We start from the raw sequence: 19,935 nt of genomic DNA, 5'->3' as shown, positions 1-19,935 counted from the left end.
TGGTTGGAGGGGGAAAAAAGGAAATCAAGAGGAGCAGGGGATTAGTTTGTACAAGAATAAAGTTGTCCTGGATTTTTGCTGGTCATTGGTCAGTCTCAGATTTCTTTTTCTTTCTTTTTTTATTTTTTGCTAAGAGCATGTCTGAATTGTCAGCTTTTGTTGAATTTTAAAGACACCCAGCTCTCTCTACCTCACATGCAGACAGCAAATAAAAAATTCAAATATTATAATACATCATTATAAAAATTATTTCTTTCTATATGTAAAAACTACTTTAAAATTTTTGCTTTTTTGGACAATTATCTAAATCGTGTGTGTGTGTGTGTGTGTGTGTGTGTGTGTGTGTGTGAGAGCAGTAAAAAGACACCCTGCATGTGTTTGAGTTTGTCAGTCTTCTTGCTTTGTACGCGTGCAGTAGGTGGGAATTAATCTTTGTGTGACTGTATGAATGAATGTAACCATTTTTGTGTGCATGTGGCTGCTCATCCCGCCGTGTGTATGATTGTGTGTGCATGTGTTTGTGTTGGCTGTGGCCAGCGGAGATCGATGGTCTGTAAAGTGGATTCCTTATTGGTCTGTTTGCTTTGGCAGCTCTTGAAAGAAGCCCACTGATTATACTCCCAGATGTGTCACACACACACACACACACACACACACACTGCTCACTGGTTCTTGCTTTCATGTCAGTGTACGTATATGTGGAGCAGACAGAGGAGGGTATACATGCTTACCATCCTTCAAGCTTTTGTGATCTGGCAGGTTACATCCTCACATCTTCTCAGATACTCGCTGTTTGTCTCTTTCTCACACATACACACAAATACACACTTAATGGAACACAAAATGGCAACACTGTGACACTGTTATCTGTTGGAAAAGTAAATCACTGGCAGGAGGAATGGCTTCTGCAGCAGTGTAAGACATCCTTGATGCAGGGAAGTTTACATTTTATGAGCGAAGTGCAGGTGGAATGGTGCAAGGCTAAGAAGATGCCATGTCATAGACTGCATCAAAACAAAACATGGAAATGTTGGACTGGTCACGCAATCGCTTCTTAAGTGTTATTACACATGACTTAAGCCCAGTTCCTGGTTAGCATGCTAGCTTTGAGGGGAAAAAATGATTTGAACCCCAGCTGATTTTATAGGTTTGCCCAGTAACACAGAAACGATTAGTCTATAATTTCAATAGTAGGTTTATTTGAACAGTGAGACACAGAATAATCAAAAAATCCAGAAAAATCAATTTCAAAGAAGTTATAAATTAATTGACATTCGCATCATGAATAAAATAAATATTTGATCCCTTTGCAAAACATGCTTTAGTACTTGGTGTCCTGTGACTTGGAGTTCAGACGTGCACTGTAGTTGGCCACAAGTTTTGCACACATCTCAGGGGGGATTTTGTCCCACTCCTCTTTGCAGATCCTCTACGTCACAGGTGTCCAACTCCAGGCCTCGAGGGCCGGTGTCCTGCAGGTTTTAGATGTTTCCTTGATCCAACACAGTTGATTTAAATGGCTAAATGACCTCCTCAACATGTCATAAAGTTCTCCAGAGGCCTGGTAATGAACTAATCATTTCATTCAGCTGCGCTGACCCAGGGTAATATCTAAAACCTGCAGGACACCGGCCCTCGAGGCCTGGAGTTCGACACCCCTGCTCTATGTCATTAATGTTTCAGGGCTGATGTTTGGCAACTCGAACCTTCCGCTCGCTCACAGATTAATGTCTGGAGACTGACTCGGCCACTCCAAGACCGTAATATGCTTCTTTCTGAGCCAATCCTCTGTTGCTTTGGCTGTGTGTTTTGGATCATTGTCATGCTGGAATACCCACCCACTACCCCTTTTCAGTGCCCTGGCTGAGAGGAGGTTCTCACCCAAGATTTGATGGTCCTTGGCCCCATCCATCCTCCCTTTGATGCAGTGCAGTTGTCCTGTCCCCTTGGCAGAAAAACACCCCCAAAGCATAATGTTTCCACCTCCATGTTTAACGGTGGGGACGGTGTTCTTGGAGTCAAAGGCAGCATTCTTTCCCCTACAGACACAACGAGTTGAGTTGATGCCAAATAGCTAGATTTTGGTCTCCTCTGACCCCAACGCTTTCACCCAGTCCTCCTCTGAATCATTGAGATGTTCAGTGGCTGAAAAGTTATTTTATGGTTCTTCCATTTGTGAGTAATCACACCAGCTGTTGTCACCTTCTCACCCAGCTGCTTGGCGATGGTCCTTTATCCCATCCAGCCTTGTGTTAGGTCCACAATCTTGTCCCTGACATCCCTGGAAAGCTCTTTGGTCTTGGCCATGGTGCAGAGTTTGGAATCTAACGAGTTGTGAAAGCTCATCAGCTCGTTACCTGTATAAGATACACCTGGGAGCCAGAAATGTTGCTGATCAAATCTTATTTCATTCATGAAAATGCAAATTAATTTCTAAGTTTTTTGAAATGTATTTTCTAGACTTTTTGGTTGTTGTTCTGTCGCTCACTGTTCAAATAAACCTACCATTGAAATTATTGAAATAGACTGATAATTTCTTTGTTAGTGGGCAAACGTAGAAAATCAGCTGGGGTTCAAATCATTTTTCCCTCCCTGTATGTCTCTGGGATAACATTGTATTTCTTAATTCATTTTCAGTATGTTTAACATTTTGAGTATTTCATTTAATTTTACTAAGTGACGTAATTATTATTAAATACATTTATTAAGTAAGCAAAATGGACTTATATAGTGCCGCTGTACTCTTCTGAGCACTCTTTCACCTAATCACACACTTTGATACCGCACTCATGTCTATGTGTAAGTGCTTTTTTACATTCAAATACATTCACTGCCGACGGATGTATCGGGGGAAAATTGCAGCTCAGTATCATTATGCGAACCAGAGGAGTCGGGGATCAATCCACCGACCTTCTGATTATTAAACAACCAACTTAGCACTAGAGCCACTGACCTTTACAAGTACATCTATAACTATAGTGACTTATTATAGTTTTGTCAACTAATATTAATTAATAATTAAGTAAATCTCAGTTTTTAATCCCACAGTTTCGCAAAAGGTTTTAAAAACAAACAAAGAAACAAACAAAAAGGATCTAACATTTTAATTTCGAACTTTTACATTTATTTTAAAATTACTTGTTATTCAGAATGTTGGGCATTTTTTAAATTCATTTTTGTTGCATTTTTTTCGATGTTGATGTTGTCTTTTTCGTTCATTTTTAATCTAAGTTAAGCTGTATATTGGATGGTGGCATGTGGAAGTGACTGTGACAGTGAGTGGCTGTGACAGGACCTATGTGCTAATGTAGTTAGCATGGAGTCCCTGCCTCCCTCCAACATTTCATGTCAATATCAATGTAAAGATGCTTTAACTGCAGCAGAATAAGGCAACATAGACATTGAGTTAAAAAGCTTTGTTGTGTGTATTCAACGTGTGAGGGTGTGTGTATTTAGTGTTTTCTAACCGAGCTCAGTGTGTGTGTGTGTGTGTGTCCAGCCCAATAAAAGCGTTGCTTCTGACATTTTTACTGCAGGTAAGTGGAGGGTAAATTTATGATGCTTGTTTAGAGGCCTGGGGAACCTTGCCTTTCAATGGGGTTGGACGCGTGCACGCACGCACGCACGCACGCGCGCACACACACACACACACACACACTTTTAAATTTTAATTTTTCATCCCTAGTCTAATTATTTGCATGCTATTTACACAACCCAACAACTTCTTGCAAAGAACCACATTCTCTTGCCACTTTTCAATTTCTACACAGATTCACACCACAGACCTTGCTTGACTTCACAGTCTTTGCCAAGTTAACTAGTAAGCTGTACAATGACCAGAAATGTTATTAGCATCCTTCCTGATATCCTGCTGATCTTTACATATGCCCATTACTCATAGCACTGACTAAGTTAGCAATAAGTTAGGAACCAAGTTGATTCCCGTTGATGTAATTATCATTGACTAAATTCACATTTGACTCACTGATGTGCAGTGACACTCTGTGTCAAAATGTTCCCAGACATGACACTTGACATTTGACTGCATGGGGTGAGAAAAGCACCAACAGAAAGTCACAGAGATATTGGAGCAGATGGGAGAGGAGCAAAGAGTAGCTTATAAAAAAATATAGAACAGGCAAAACAAAGAAATTAGAGGCAGAGTAGAAGAGGCCATTCCCAAGTGGCTGCTTGGCTTCCAATACAATTCTCCCCAAACTTGATGAGGAAATGAAATGGCCTGCCCCCTCCTCACTCTACAATATGATTAATTCTCTGTAAGATGCTTGCTTTTAGACCCAGGAGAGAGTCACGATAATGGAGGATTTATTCCCTTAGAATGAAGAGGCTCGTGGAGTAGAGCTGCCTGTTTCATAATGTTTTCTCGCCACCTGAGCTGGCTCTCACTCTCTCCTTCTGTCCACATCCTCGTTTCTGTCATTTTGTCCCTCCTAAGTCTTGTGTTGCTTGCCATGCTTTGTAAAACAGGATGGAGTACACAATGCATGATATTTTTGTAAAACTACTTAGATGCTGGATTTTAGAGAACAGGTGCTATAGAAGCATGCCTTAACCTGCAAGCAAAGCAGCTATACATTTCTCAGTCCATCCCCTCTGGCCCTCTCTGTTGTGTGATAAGGCCAGCTTAGGGACACATTAGGCGAGGCAGGGCGTTAAGATCAAATGGGATTGTGGAGGATTTCCAGGAACACAGGGCTGTGGCTTTGGTGCTGGGAATCCTCTTCGTTTACCCCCCTGAGAGGAAGCCAAGCAAAGTACAGTATTCATCTCTACTATTCAGACCGCACGCCAAAGCATGCACCACCACGCCTCTGTCCAGCCTGTCATCCAGGGCAGAAGCAAGTCAACAGAAAACAAACTGCGGGCTCCCTCATCAAAGTTTGGTTTAGGCACCAAAAACCACTTGGTTGAGGTTAGACAACCTTCATAATACAGTGTACTCAATCAGAACCACTTGTCAGCTAGTCATATAACTTTGGAAACCCCCGTCCCCTGACATGTTGCTTTCAGAAACCAAAAGTCCAACAGTCACCCCCACTTCAAGCGGCGATTGGTCCGCTGTGTGGAGGTGAGAAGGGAGCCAGGGTTTGAACTTCACTCTGCATTTTATTTCTGTCCTTTTCTATTGCATATATGCAGTTGCCACACAAAAATAATATACAGGAATAATGCTGTGTTTAGGCTGATTTGATCCAAATTTAGGAGCACATATATCCCCAACAATGAATATAGGATTGCATTCCTACCTGAGAAAAACTTGTTGAAAAGAGAGCTGTGTCAGGGGCAGATGTGAAAAGTTGTTTTTTCCATTTGTTGAAAAACATGCTGCTTCTTCTTCTTCTTCTTTTTTTATTCTCTTCTGGGGTTCCCATAGTGGATCACTACTATCCTCTCTTGTCACATTCACCCTGTCTATGTCCTCTCTGATCCATAAACTTACTCAGTGGTCTTTCTCTTCCTCCTACCTGGCACCTCTGTCTTTAACATTCCTTTTCCACTATATTCACTCGCCTTCATCTACACCTGTGGAAACCATCCAAGCCTTCCCTCTATAACCTTGTCTTCCAACCACATGACTTGACCTGTACCTGTTGCCTGAGCTGTGTTATTCATTTCTGTTCCGGTCCATCCTGATCACTCCCAACAAAAATCTTGACATATTCAACTCTGCCATGTGGTCTTAACCAATTATAGATTATAGATTTCTTTTATTTCAGGATTCTTTAAATAGATGTTTTCCATAGGCTTTAGGACCATTTGCAAAGGACTGGTTTACCTGAAGAGTTTCAGTCAGGATTAAGAGCTCATCGCAGCGTTAGTGAATGTTACTAATCATCTTTTTATGGCCTCAGACAAGTGGACTCCTCTTTGTGCTGATTCTTCTAGACTTCAGTACCACTGATCACAACACTTTTCTACAGACACTATAATACACCATCTGTATTAAAGGCAATGTGCACACTACTTTGAATCTTCCTCAAGCACAAAAGTTGAATCCCTAGAAAACTATGCATAAATGTATGCAAATGGATGAAGCTACATGACACGTGTGGGATACTTCCAAAAGAAGTGAGTTAAATGCACTGCCATTAACAAAGCTTTTCATCTAATATGGATTACTTAAGTAATAACAACATACAAGTACAAGCTAGACGATTAGCTCATGTTAGGGTATAACATTTGCTACAAAGTGAAACATAAATTAAAAAAAATTAGAGCCTGCCCACAGTGGCACATCATATGGCCACGTACTGGATCATCCAGTGAAAAGTCCACATTCGTGGTAGCTTACTTTGACTTTAACAGGAACACAATATTTCTGCTGTTTGCTGTGTAATCAACCTACCAAGAGTTACAGTTACTCTCACTGTAACAACATTCCAAAAGTGTAACATTGTGTCTAATAGTGTTCTAAACAGCTGTACAATGTGCTGCTATCTGATAGGACGTTCAGACTTATATATCTTCTACTCAAATTGGCTTTCCTGGATCCTATTTCACTTTTTGTTCTTACTGCAGCCCTAAACAGTTTGCCTGCACCAATCCAGCCCTTTGTGTTTTTTAATACGGAGCTGTTTTCTGTCTGAGTGCCTACTAAATGCTGCAGTTTTTCATTTTGAGCTTTTGAATAAATGACCACTGCCTTTTTTTTCATTTCTTATGGGGACCTATTGTGGCATCATAGAACACTATGCTGTATTTCTACCCAGTTATGGAGGTTGGGGGAGGGGGTGGATTGTGTATGAGTAAGTCAGTTTTGTAAATAACACTAAGGGTATTTATTTGTGCTGCATTGCATCTCCAGTAAACAGTGGATAACACTAGTTTATATTTGGATTGGACTACTTCCCAGAAAAAATATTAGAATCAAGGCGAAAGAATGACGGCAAGGAAGGAAGTGAACAAATTCTGTGTGATTGATAAAGGCCTGTGACCCTTTCACACACAGTCTGTAACACACAAATGACTGGGCATGCACACACACTTATAGTCACATACACTTACACACACAGGCGGTGACACACACAAACCCTGTAATTGAATATCGTGCAGAAAGCAAACATTCTCCTGTAAACATATCATCTGTCACCTCTACAGCTTAATCCATATTCTTTATGCCAAATGGAGAAACACACCCGCACACACACAACCCTGCAGCCTGTCAAACAAACAAATGAGGCTGGAGCCCCTGTGAAAGTCATCACCATGACCATCCCAGCTTCATCATCACGTTAGCCTGCTCCATTACACAGCAACACGATCCAGCCTGAAATCAATTAGCTGGCCATGCTAGCACTGTGAAGTGTACACTCCCCAATCTTTGTTTTGGTTTGATGGAAAACAATGTCTAGCGCCCAGAAGGGAATTTTAGTTGTGTGGGCGCCACGTCTCTGACCAGATGAAAGATGCTTTGTACTGGTTCTGCGATGACGCTGAGTGAGGGAAAATGATGACTTTGGTTGTTTGTTTATCTGCAGTGTAGTTTCAAGAACTGATAAAACATTTCCAATAATGTTTCTTTTTTGTTTTAAATTGCAAAAAGTGCATCGGTACGATAGAGCCTCATTTCAGTCGACCTAATACCTGCTCAGATTTTAATGATGAGCTATCATGCCGATCATTAGTTAATGAATTAGATAAGTAAAATGTCATTTAGACAAAAGACAATGAGGTAAAGTTTCAGCACACAATATGGGCACTTTACAACCACCCAGAGTAGCAATTGATTAGCTGTTAAAGTGTCTTTATTGAAATCATAATGGTCTTTTGCTAGATTTGATTGCAGACTTTGTATTTTAATAGACAAATTAAGCACGGCATGCCAATAGGTGAGAAATGTCTTTGGTTCCACAGCGTAGAGCTCTCATTTTTTCATCAGAATTAAATATTTTACAATAATCACCATTTGTTTTACTTATAACTCAGCATTAGTAAAGTTTGGCATGTTAATCACCAACTTAATTTTGCTGATTTTTGAGAGACCATAACGGTGCACACTTTAAATCCTTAATTGAATTCAGTTCAGGTACTTTACAATATTAGAAAGAAACCCCAGAGAAGCCCCCAATAATCACACAACTCCCTAGGAGTAAGCACCTATCAAGGAAAAACTCCCTTTAAATAGAAAGAAACCTGTGGGACAGGCTCAGGACATGGGCAGCCAACAAATAATACTTCTTTCAGGCTGATTTATAAGTGGCTATGTTGCTGCCAAATTAAGCTACTGCTATCTTCTTTCAAGAAAAAGAAAATGAACGTTTTAATTAAAATAATGTATTAGAAACATATTGACAATTATATTTGTTAGGCAAGCAAAAAACTTTTCCAAGTGACCCGGTCAAAAGTCCGATTGCGATTCTGTGGCATCACCTTCAAATGGTTTCAGAAAGAAGACAAGTTGAGCTTTAAACAGATTTGGTGTATCATAGTAGCACAAGGCACTCACAAGGTACTGCTGTCTGAACATGCACAGGTGCGCTTCACATTATTATAATCCTCATTTTGGGCTAGAAGGAAAATTCAAATGGTTCCTAACAGATGAGATCTTTGTCTGAAATTAACATTTTCTTGATGATATGAAACATAGAAGTGTGATAAATATTACAAAAAAAGTCAGGAAGTGGACAAATACTTTTTCACTACACTGTATGTACTGTTTCATGTAGAAACAGAAGTTTATCCGTACCCTTTCCACGAAATGAAATGTTGTATTTTTCATTTTCTTATTAAATTTTGCACCTCTTCAAGGAACTGGACATAAAATGAATAACAACATATGCTAAGCAAAAGCATGATTGATTGTGACACAGTTAGGACGACACTGACATCTTAGAATTGCAACTCGGCAGCATGGAGGTTGAATAATCACAGGAAGGAAACAACACTCGGAAAGACGTGTCACAGCAGCAGCGATACAATTCAGAATTCTTGCTCAAATCTTCCGAGGATGGAAGATTGAGCCTGCATCAGGACATTTTACTCAGGCAACTTTAATTTGCACCATCTTTTCCTGCAACATTCATGAGAACCTTTAAAAGACCTAGGCACAAGCCGTGGCAGCATGACCGACTGCCTGCCTGATTTGGACACAAAGCTCTTTACAACATGTTTGCAAAAAACAAAGCAGTGCTGTTTTTACTCTATATGTGCCAAACAAGCATGTCAATACAGTAAGTCCCCTAATCACAGTCAGCTGTTCTCTATCAGCACATTGAATCATTTTCCTCTTCCTTGGCTCTTGAAATCTGCAGTAGGCGTGAGTCAGAAATATACTCCAAATTTTATCTGCGATATAAATCCATTTCATGTCTCACTTGAACGTTCGTGTTTCTGTTTGTGCGAGTTGCACATAAACATCTGACAACTGTTTGCCACTGCTTCCTGTTTGTGGCCTCATATTTGACTTCACCCTGAAAAGATTTGTTTCGTACTTGTCATTCTCTTGTGCTACATGTTTTCAAGATCAGATTTTTTTCACCACTGCAAAGGCATATTTTTGGAAGTTTCTAACTATAACTGTGATTGGCTGTCTAAATAGGATCTGTGATCTCTTGAACTGTAACTATCGTCTTCATAATCTTGTTTTTGGTTTAAAAGCATCCAGAACCCTACAATAAATATGGCACTGCATGCTGTACAAACGTTTCAGTCATTTGGGTCTCAGGCTGACATTTGACAGAAATCTGCAACAAACGTTTTATTACGACTTTTGATCAGTTGTAGGTCAGACTTGGGCTTCAAGGAAACCTCTGTTTGGTCCCATGTGAACATGGGAGGAGATGATGCCAAGAAGGACACCATAGATTGCAGTAAAAACCTCACACTGAGCAAAGAAGTGGCGTCTAATTTGGAACACCTCAAATTAACTCAGTGGGTGGTAGTGTGCATGTGTGTGTGCGAGAGAGAACGGGAGAGAGCAAGTGTGTGTGTGTGTGTGTGTGTGAGACAGAGTGTGTGAACATGTGCATGTGTCGGGTATTCAGTGGACTCAACTACATACAGGTTAATGCATCCTCACGTCTGAATACAGTATGTTTTCATATATACGTGTGTGTGCAGCAGTGAGTAAAGTGCCTTGAGGCAGACCGTGGTATTGATGGAGATTACTAACACTTAGCTGACACCACTGAGACTGCAAAGGGAGTAAAAGGGACTAAATGATTTAGAAGCACTGGCCTTAATGTAATGAAAGAAAGACCCTGCCTGTCAAGAACACACGCACGCACTCCCATGTACCTAGCTATGGGTGGGTGCTAATCCTGTGAGCTTACATCTCCATTAACACTAACCCTGCACCACAAACCTACTCTGCCAGCTAGCTAGCACTTTGTGTCTCCCCGAGGATATCAGTGACCCTCTCTCAGTCTTTCTCTGATAGGCGCACAGACACACAGCCTAAAGGGATGTCAGTATGTGTTCACAGCACAGTCATCCAAGAATGTATGGGTGATAGTCTATTAAAAGTGAGTTTTGGTCAAGTTAGAGCCATAGAATGTAAAAGATGCTGTATTTGGGTATAAATTAATGTTTTAATTTGCTGCAGCCCTGTTTCAAAAAATCCAAGTACAACTCAGCTCAGCATTAAAAAACATAATGCTTCTAAATGTTGATCATATAAAGAAAACCGTCTGTATCAAACTTGCTAAATGTTTTCTGATAATGGGCTAGTTTGTCCAGTTACTTCTGAGCACTAAAATCGGTGACTGGATGAATGGCTTTACCAGTTAATGCAAGGCATAGGGCACCTTTGTTAAACCTTTGCATTCAAGCTGTGTTTCAGTCAGTTTGTGTGCATAAAATGTCTTTTCAGTATCAAATCCAGGATATTTCCAAAATTGTACTATGGAGTCAGTAGAAAATGAGAAAAAAATTGAGTAAAATTAATCAAATTGTGTGATTCGTTCCTTTTTTTTTAGTAGCGTCTTTTTGTCACCAGTTTGTGCAGCAACTAAGAGAAAGTGAAGATAAAACCTCCCAATAAAATGTGCTCCAAAGTCATACCTGCTGTTCTAAATGACCATCGTTTGAAGTGACACTTATGATCCAGTCTCACCAAATATTGGCTGTCCTAAGACTAAAGCAGGATTTGCTGCCGTGGTATTGAATAACATTAGATTCTAGACATGTGCCTCATAAATATATAACTGAATGTACATCCCACCAGAGCTGATTTATGATCTGTTTGTAGGTAACAGACTGTGTGTGTTTTCCCAGTGCCTGAATTCTCAGTATCACCACTGAATCTCACACACACACTCACACCGTTACATTTTATACAGCCCCATAATAAAGGAATTAGCTCAACCAGCCCCCTTGCAGTAAAGCCTAATTGAATTAGCGCTAACTAGGCATTAGGCCCTTTACTGCACAGGTAACCCAGAAACAGTGGCATGAGCACTCAGGACATTATACATTTGTGTGTGTGTTTGCATGTCTGTGCGTGTGACTGGAGTTCTAACCATGTGAGACTCACTTAAGCTTCATAACCTTTAAATGAGGACATGTTTTCAGTATTGTTTCTTCTTTAAAGGGTGAGTTCATTTGCAAACTGGCCCCACAGTTAAAGATGTTTTTGGTGCCTGACACAAAAGTGTAGAAAAGCCACAAGATTAGATTTACTGCAAAGTGTGATGGCTTTCAAATAAGAATGATTTACAACAAGACATTTAGTCTAAGATGTAGATTACTATTCTCATTTCTTTACAGCACCCCCAGTAGTAAAAACATTGGTATTAGATATGACCAGCTATAGGGCTGCTCTGCTCTGATTGGTTATTCTCATCCAGCCATAGCAGTTCTTTTACCCTGAGCCTTTTTTCCATACCTGCACAATTTAATCTGAAAACAATAGACAGTTTATTTTTTTGTTTATTTTCTTTTTTCTTTCTCTTTTTTTACCTTAGTGAAACTAAAAACAGGATTAGTTTTGTTATGTGATTTCCATTTAGATCAGGGGTCTCAAACTTAAATGAGCTGTGGGCCATTGCTGTGGTCATCTCACCGGAGGCCCGCTTTAGTGTTCAAGTAGTACAAAACAAACAAGAAAACATCCACAAATATTTCCCAAAATGCTGTGTTTTGTTTGTTTTTTTTAGATTTGAACTATTGTATATGAAGACAAAACTGCAAACGTGAACGCAGATTTTAACTAACTGAAGCCTTTCATTGATCTACCAAATAAACACACTGGTCCTCTCTTTCTGTCCACACACGTGGCAGCACGTCTGTTATCATTTTGTTCATATTTAACAAAATCAAACTGCAGACATTAGTGTACACGTTAGTTTGTGACTCTGTCACTGAACTAACACAGCCGATCCCTCGCCATGTTTGGACTCTCTGCTCATATAGTATGAAGACTATATGAGCAGAGAGTCCAAACATGGCGAGGGATCGGCTGTGTCAATCATTTTTGGCTTTTTAAAGAACTTATTTTAACATAACACTGGACAACAAACAAAAAAAAGTCACTTCAAGGGACAAACTGCATTATATTTCTTCACGTCAATGTATGGGCCACAAAGTAGGGGTGACGCGGGCTGCAAGTGGCCCCCGGGCCGCAAGTTTGACACCCCTGATTTAGATAGGTAAAAAAAAAATCCACATAAAGGAGTAGATGTGAACCTTACTCTGCCTCTAACCCTAAACTGGTAACTGGCGACTTGGTGGACATTAAAAGCTTAAAATTAATTTGTTTTTCTTTTGCTGCATCTAATCTCAGTAAACATCCTCAGTTTGAATGTCTACAGTAATATTTTAAAGCACTCATCCTGGCGTATCTCTTTGAGAGGTGACTGTGATGTGCACGCATCCTGTTGCAGCATGATTAAATCTTTAAGTAAAGTAGCACTGACTGGAGGGATAAGTAGGGCCAGTATGTGAGGGCTAACAGCTGGGTGGAGAGTGGCTTTTAATCCTGCTGGGTTTTAACATCATGAGTGAACAACAACAATCTTCCTCCAGCCACTGACTCATCTTTTCATTTCCAAAGATTTACAGGCAGAAATTAAAAAATGGAGGTCAGAGGTCAATAAAAACATGCTGATGCTTGTGCTGCTTATAAAAACACAGTGAAAAGATAAAGTTTTATTAATTAAATTTGCATTTAAAATAAAGACCATATGCACATTATTATTTCATTAAAACAACAAAGTTAGAACTCTGCCAGTGTTTGCACAGATCTTTAAAAAACCACCACCGGGATGAAAGTGTGCAAAAGTATTGAAAGTTTTGCTTTTTCAGCACAAATTAGTCAATAATTATATCATTTAGGGGTGAAAGTTAAGAAATTCTTCATTGTCAACGGGAAACATGAGAGCTAATTGGGTAGCGTGAGCTAGCTGTCTAATGTTGAGCCATTGCTCATTTTCTTTCGTGTCAGTGACCTCAGTGATCTAGAGCAGTAGTGATAAATGGTTTAATTATAACTTATTTCCAACCTGAGTTCAGATTATCTAATGTGGAGAGCCGAAGCTGAAAACTGAAGGAGAGAGTAATTATAATATAACTGGTTTAAGATTTTTTTTTTTAAATGATCAGTTGCATTCCCATGTGTGCATTTAAAAAGTTATTGAGTACAGTGATGTGGTCAATGTGATGAAGGACGAAATCCACAATGTGGATTTTGTGGAAACAATGCATTCTTAGGTTCACATGAGGCTTTAACACGTGCATTTAGTCAAGGGAAAGGGGTCATTTTCAAAGTTACAGTCTTTTTAGCAGAAAATACAGTCTGTTTTAGTTAAAACAGGGAAACAGGAAATGTTGCACTGAAATAACTGTATATTAAGAAGAAACAAATTTGTCTTAGCAGTAAAGCCTCATATTAGCTATAATTGAATGTTACATTTTTACACAAAGAGAGGATGAGGGAACTTTATCATTCATAAGAAGCAGATGCAAATAGTTTTCTCCCAAAAAAGAAAAACAGGACTGCTGATACTGTTGAAGAGATTTATACCTTCTGAGCTTCTCTGCCATCTATCATTGGTCGTTTCAGCCTAAAGCTATTGGCCTTCAAATACCGATATTGGTCAAAGCCTGCTCTGATAAACCTAAAGCTCTTCCTAACCTTCTGCCAAGCTCTTATCATCCAGAAAAGCCACACCAGTCAAAACCTTTGATCTGCCTGGCTCACTTGCTATCAGGAAGCAGACGGCTATGTACTCCTGTATTGCTCCCTTCCTGATTTCTTAGTTTTTTGCATGTTTGTCGTACTTAATATAAAAAAATAAAATACAACATTTTTTGGTAATCTGAAAACATTTAAGTGTGACAAATTTGCAAAAATCTAAACTACACTGTATGTTTGTTGCGTGCGTCTGTGTGCATGTGGGGTTGAGTGTGCATGTGCATCCTGAGGCCTGGCAGATCTCAGCTCTGCTGTAGGCCAGTGACAGGTGCTAATGCTGAGGCGAGAGGTTGCACGGGCCTCCGTTCTCCCTGCTCTGATAACACTGACCAAAAGCATACAATCAGACACACACACACACACACACACAGCGGCTTAGCTTCCTGATAACTTCACTTCAGAAGCGGCTTGTGTGTTTATGCGTGTTGCACTGATGGATTGTTTTGCACAGATTCTCCTGAAGTTCCCCCAAGCCTTACTTTAAAACCTTTGTAAAAGCCTGTTTTTTGCAATAGAGGTGAGATGTTATTATGCTTTGCACATTGCTGGATTTGATGCTGGATAACTGGGTTGTGAGTGTGTCTTTGTAAAGGCTGAATTGAATTTTGTAGTTGTAAAGAGCTTAGTGTTACAGAGCAAAGTGTGCCTCATTGCTTATAAAGATACAACTCACTAAAATCACCAGCTGACCAAAGGTATTGCCAAACGGTTACGCTTTCATTAGATCATTTTTTCCTAAGATGTTCACACAAGTCTGATGGCTTTATGGGGTCGATGATAATAACGTGATATGAATTTTAATCTTTGGTTGCACTTCTTTCAATTTAGTGTAACAAATTGTAGCATTAGCAGGTAAACAAACAATTGATTGAATTTATTTACCCTCTCCAGAAGCTGCTTGTGTTAACATATCGGTCTTATCTAGTAGCCTCGTTTTCATATTTACCAGTGATCGTCTATCTATATCCATCTGTTTCTTCTGTACTTGAAGCCTGGACACACAGATTGGATGTTAATCTTTCCAAGAAAACAAAGATCTCTTCTGTCCTGGTCTTCACTTTTTCCTTTGATCTCATCCTGTCTGTGTCTCACTGGGGTTTTCCTGATACCCACAAGACCACTAAGAAACATTCCTGTATGTGTCCGTGTCCACTTGTCTAAATCAGAGTGTTTAGAAGAAGTGTGAATACAGCATTCATCTTTTTAGATTTGTTCAGCAAATTTAACCCAAAGGATTTCTTTGTGTTAACTTTGAACAGGCAAAGGTCAGTGGTATTTCAAGTCATGAAGCCTTTAGTGTCATGAGTTCTCTGAATTTCACGCAGATTTCTCCAAGGAGTTCATTAAAGTTTCACTTAATTTACTGAACTTATTTTATTAATCCTCTGAGGCGAATGTAATGATCTAGTGCTGAACTAGAAGAAGAAATGTGAATTTACAGCATGATTGTATAAAGTTCCCTGTGTTTCTTGTGTGGGTTGTTTTGAATTTTTTTTAACTCAGTAACATTTTAGATGGGTTTTTTTGTCCAAAACAAAAAGATGTGTAATAACTCCTTTAAAAAATTAGATACAAATATTTTTTTTATACGTAACAGTTGCTGGAATTGTGTAAAATGGCAGGATCTGTGTAAGCACTGATCATATGGTGTGTGTGTGTGTGTGTGTGTGTGTGTGTGTGTGTGTGTGTGTGTTACCAGTTCAGAATTTGGATGGATGGATTGTTTCGCACTGAAGTTTGTAGAAGCTGTGATGAAGCTTGACAAAGTGATTTGTTGGAATCTCCACATGGCCTTAACAGATAGTAAGCTCAGACCAAAAGTCTGACCTGCCACCACCAACACATTTCTGATGTATGTGACCGATTCACCTATTAAAGCTCAGCAGTTAGGAAGTTCACTTGCTAGCTGTTAATATAAATATTAATCTTTTCCAGTTTTGTTAGGTAATTTTAGTCTACTGTAGCTCAAAATTACAGTTGAAAAACTGCAAAACTGAATAGATCTTCATGTCTTTTAAACCCAGGTTGAGGGGCAGTACAGCTGGAGTTCATGTTGTCATTTATAACCATCTCTAGTTATTTCTCTAGTGCTCTTTTTAGGGTAGTCTTAAATTATTTTCCCACCTCATTGTGACTTTACAAAATCCTTAGTTAAGCTTCAAAAAAACCTAATCCGGTAAGTTATTTTTTTAAAAAATCACCTACCGTAGAGTTATGATAGGGATTTATCCATCGAACATTTTCTGTACTGAGGTGCGAACATGCTTCTTGATTCTGTAAATCTCCATGAGATTGCCTCACTTTCGGAGGGAGCCCCAAGTGGCGATTAGAGGAACTACAGTAACACTTTGATGTTAGCTTGATTTTTCAGCCCTTGAAGTTGCTGTGTTTCTGGTCTTTATGCTGAATATCCAAGTTCATCCTCTAGATGCACTTTTTGTTTAATCCCTGAATGTTTCACTAATCGAATGTTCAATTCACCACTCGCACACGATTTTGAACCAGCAAACAGTCACAATGATATTATGAAGATAGTGTGCTAGTTAGACTCTGTGTTTTTATACGCACTCCTGTCTGTAACATATTTTTGGGCATCAAGAACGAGAGAGATGCGGATATGCAGTACTGATGATGATGATAAGCTGACTTTGAAGCCATGAGGTCATGTGTTTGTTTTGTTTGTTAGCGTGATGAGTCGCCGGAGCACCTTACCAACACCACTGCTAAATCTTCCCTTATCACCTCTGCTTGCAGGCATAATGACCTAGTCAAATGAACACACTAATAGAATAAAACAGTTGTTTGACTGCCTGCATGCCTGCTTGCTTGGCTGCCTGCGTTGTCACACACACAAACACACACACACACACACACACACACACACACACACACAGAGCAAGTTGCAGACTCTCTGGCTCCAAACTGCAAGATCTCTCTGATTGCAGAAAATACAACAGACAGAAAGGAGAAAGATTAAGATGCAGCATCGGCCTGTGTGGATTTGGTTTGACAGGCATGAAGATTGTGTTGTACTTACAAGTTTCTGTGTGTGTGACTCAAAAGCAGCTGATCTACAGCTTTAACGTAGATTCATTTATGTTGGCTGTAGGACGGATATGTGAGTGATATATCTGAAAATGGCAACGTGTTTTAATATTTTCATTTGCAGTAGAAATGCAGTATTTTCACAATTATGTTTTGTTTTTAAAATGTATATATTAAAGAAGAAAAGATAATATAATACACAGATCTGACACAACGAAGCATTTGTACATAATTATACTGAAAGAACAAAGGTGGACTGTGCTTTAAATTGGCTTGTATGTTTCCCTAATCCCAAATATTGTGCATCTGCTGATGCAAGTCTGATTCAATGTTTCTTTCTATTACATCTTATTACATTACAGAAATAAATTCAGCTTTAAAATGTCACGATGGGGCTGGATCCCCATTGTGCTTATCAGCTCAGGACATCTCCAAATTACATTACACAACTGGCACAGCTGTTATTGTTCTATCTTCTAATCTATTTGGTAATCAAGCGAATCTTAACTCCGCGTTTGTCTGCGTGTTTGTTTGCAGGGCCATTTGATGGACGTGGCGTAACCCTGCTGGAGGTATGCGGGAGCTGGCCAGAGAGCTTTGGCGTGCCACGGCACAATGTTGGCTCAGCAGATGCGAGCGACGAAGGCCTGCGAGAGAGACTGGCTGACGCCATGTCCGAGTCCCCCTCTAGGGATATCGTAGGCTCCGCCACAGGTAAGCAAGGGATGAACAACACACAAAAACACAATGCATACAGACACGCAAGCTGTACATACAGGATCATGCATCAGCATTAATTCGTTTTCTGTTTTCCGTTTAATTGTCACCATAGGCTAAATGTTACCACAAGAACAATGTGTTACTGTCCTTTTAACATAAATGGGAATTATTTCTATTGTTTGAAAATGAAAGTTAAAAATCAGAATAAAAGCAGGATTATGACATTTAGTGTGCTGACCAATCAGAGCAGCTGAGGAAGTGATGCTTAAATAGCTGGAACAATAGCAATAAAGAGCAATAAAAGAAACGTTCACAGTGTTTTAAGTGTGTCCTAAAACACTAAGATCCCATCTCAAATAGTCATTTTCCTTTTGTTTCTGCAGGGTTTCTTTTTTTAGTTGGTGTAATTTTGTATCTTGTTAGCAGAATGTAAAATAGACTTTTATAGAATGTTTCTAAAAATCAGCAGTCTGAGTTTAAAACAGTCAAAATCCATTAAACATATCTGTGACGAGCAGGCAAAAGTGGACATATTTCATTTTTGTGAATTACTGAGATGCTTTATGATTCTGAGCATTTTGTAGAAATGCATATCTGCATGCACAAAAAGTGATAATCTCTGTGTTTTCTTTTCTTTTCTTTTGCCCATAGGTAATATTTACCTCATTAGAAATGTTTTAAGTGCAGCTAAGTGTTTGTTATGTAGCCTGACTTCCAGCATACAGTGCTTCTCAGGTCAAGGTCCAGAAATTGATTACCTCAAAGCTTGTAGGATGTTCTGCTTGTCTGAATGTGTGTACGAGGTTATGGCATATCAGCACACGACCAGCTTTAGTTTGTGGCTTCCTGTGTGTGTGTGTGTGTGTGTGTGTGTGTGTGTGTGTGTGTGTGTGTGTGTGTGTGTGCGCGCAGCAGACATGCTGTTGGCCCTGACAGTCCAAATGGTTAACTCATTTAGGAAGCGACAGCGTGCTCAAACCCCCCCACGCCTCCACCCTTTAAGTGAACAAGAGCTCCTTTGACTTAAATGTGTGTGGGGGGGAGGGGGTGCAGAGGGTTTTGGGGTAAGGGAGTGCGATGGTCACAAGGCCCTAATGGATTTAGCATCGACTATCAACCCCCAGCCCACCCCACCCCTCCCAAACATCCCTGGCCATATCCAACCAAGTCCACCCCCGTCCTCCCACTCCGTTCGGACTTAACCTCATTTGTAGCGTCTCTCTCTCTCTCCTCCTCTCTCTCTCTTCTCATCACTCTTTTTTACTGACCCCAGCTCCACCACCACCACTCTCCCCCATCTCCCTCTCTGAGTCTCTTCATTAGATTAGATGCTGTAGACTCGTGGACACTACTAGTCAGTCGCTTCGTGTTCCCCCTGGTATTCTCTCCCGACCACCTCTGTTCCCCTCCACTCCCCCTAATGCAACGCAAAATTCATTACTGATCACATTACATCAAAATACACCCGCGACGTATACACACACTCTCCCTTTCCTGCGCCTTCGGCCACGATGAAGACATCATCCACAGGGAATGCTAAGGACTTGCTGGTTCCTTCATCCATCCATTCATAGAGACGGAGAGGCTTCAGTCTCTGTAGGCTAATCTAATAGTGCAGCACTTCTACATTGTAACATATGGGAAATGTTCTTGTTTGTACTATAAGGAGAAGAGAGCCCGGGATGGCCACAAGTTGTGGTTTCACAGGGAGGAAAAAGGAACCTGGCTCTGACGGTGCCATCCATCTTGGTTAGTGTACAGTGTGTTTGATAACCTGTTTATTGAACAAGTGGTCTGTATTGACACAAGCTATACATGAAAAGCTTAAAGGAATAGTTACCATGGTTCCAAAAGCAACATTCAGCATTTTCTGACTTTTTTCATCCATCTTTGATTTTAACGTGCAGAGGTTTAGAATAGTTTTTAATATTTTTCTAGTATTTTTAATCATTTTTTAATGAGCACTTTTTATTGAAACTCTTGTACTCAAAGAAATATATTTGTTCCCTTGAAATCTG

The 19,935-nt window shown here is 39.9% G+C and overlaps 1 protein-coding gene across 2 annotated transcripts in view; it reads left to right on the top strand.

Annotated features, from left to right (window-relative positions):
* The window catches only part of bcas3 (BCAS3 microtubule associated cell migration factor), a 315,717-nt gene that overhangs the window by 268,647 nt on the left and 27,135 nt on the right, over positions 1 to 19,935 (top strand). For both annotated transcript variants that reach the window (XM_019367610.2, XM_013276535.3), the window contains one exon: positions 17,735 to 17,911. In XM_019367610.2, coding sequence (XP_019223155.1) covers positions 17,735 to 17,911 — 177 coding nt within the window. The remainder of the gene's footprint in view (positions 1 to 17,734; positions 17,912 to 19,935) is intronic.

This window comes from Oreochromis niloticus, linkage group LG14 (assembly GCF_001858045.2).
Source record: "Oreochromis niloticus isolate F11D_XX linkage group LG14, O_niloticus_UMD_NMBU, whole genome shotgun sequence".
Lineage (NCBI taxonomy): Eukaryota > Metazoa > Chordata > Actinopteri > Cichliformes > Cichlidae > Oreochromis > Oreochromis niloticus.
The sequence above is the reverse complement of the archived record's forward strand: the minus strand, read 5'-3'. Positions and strand labels throughout refer to the sequence as shown.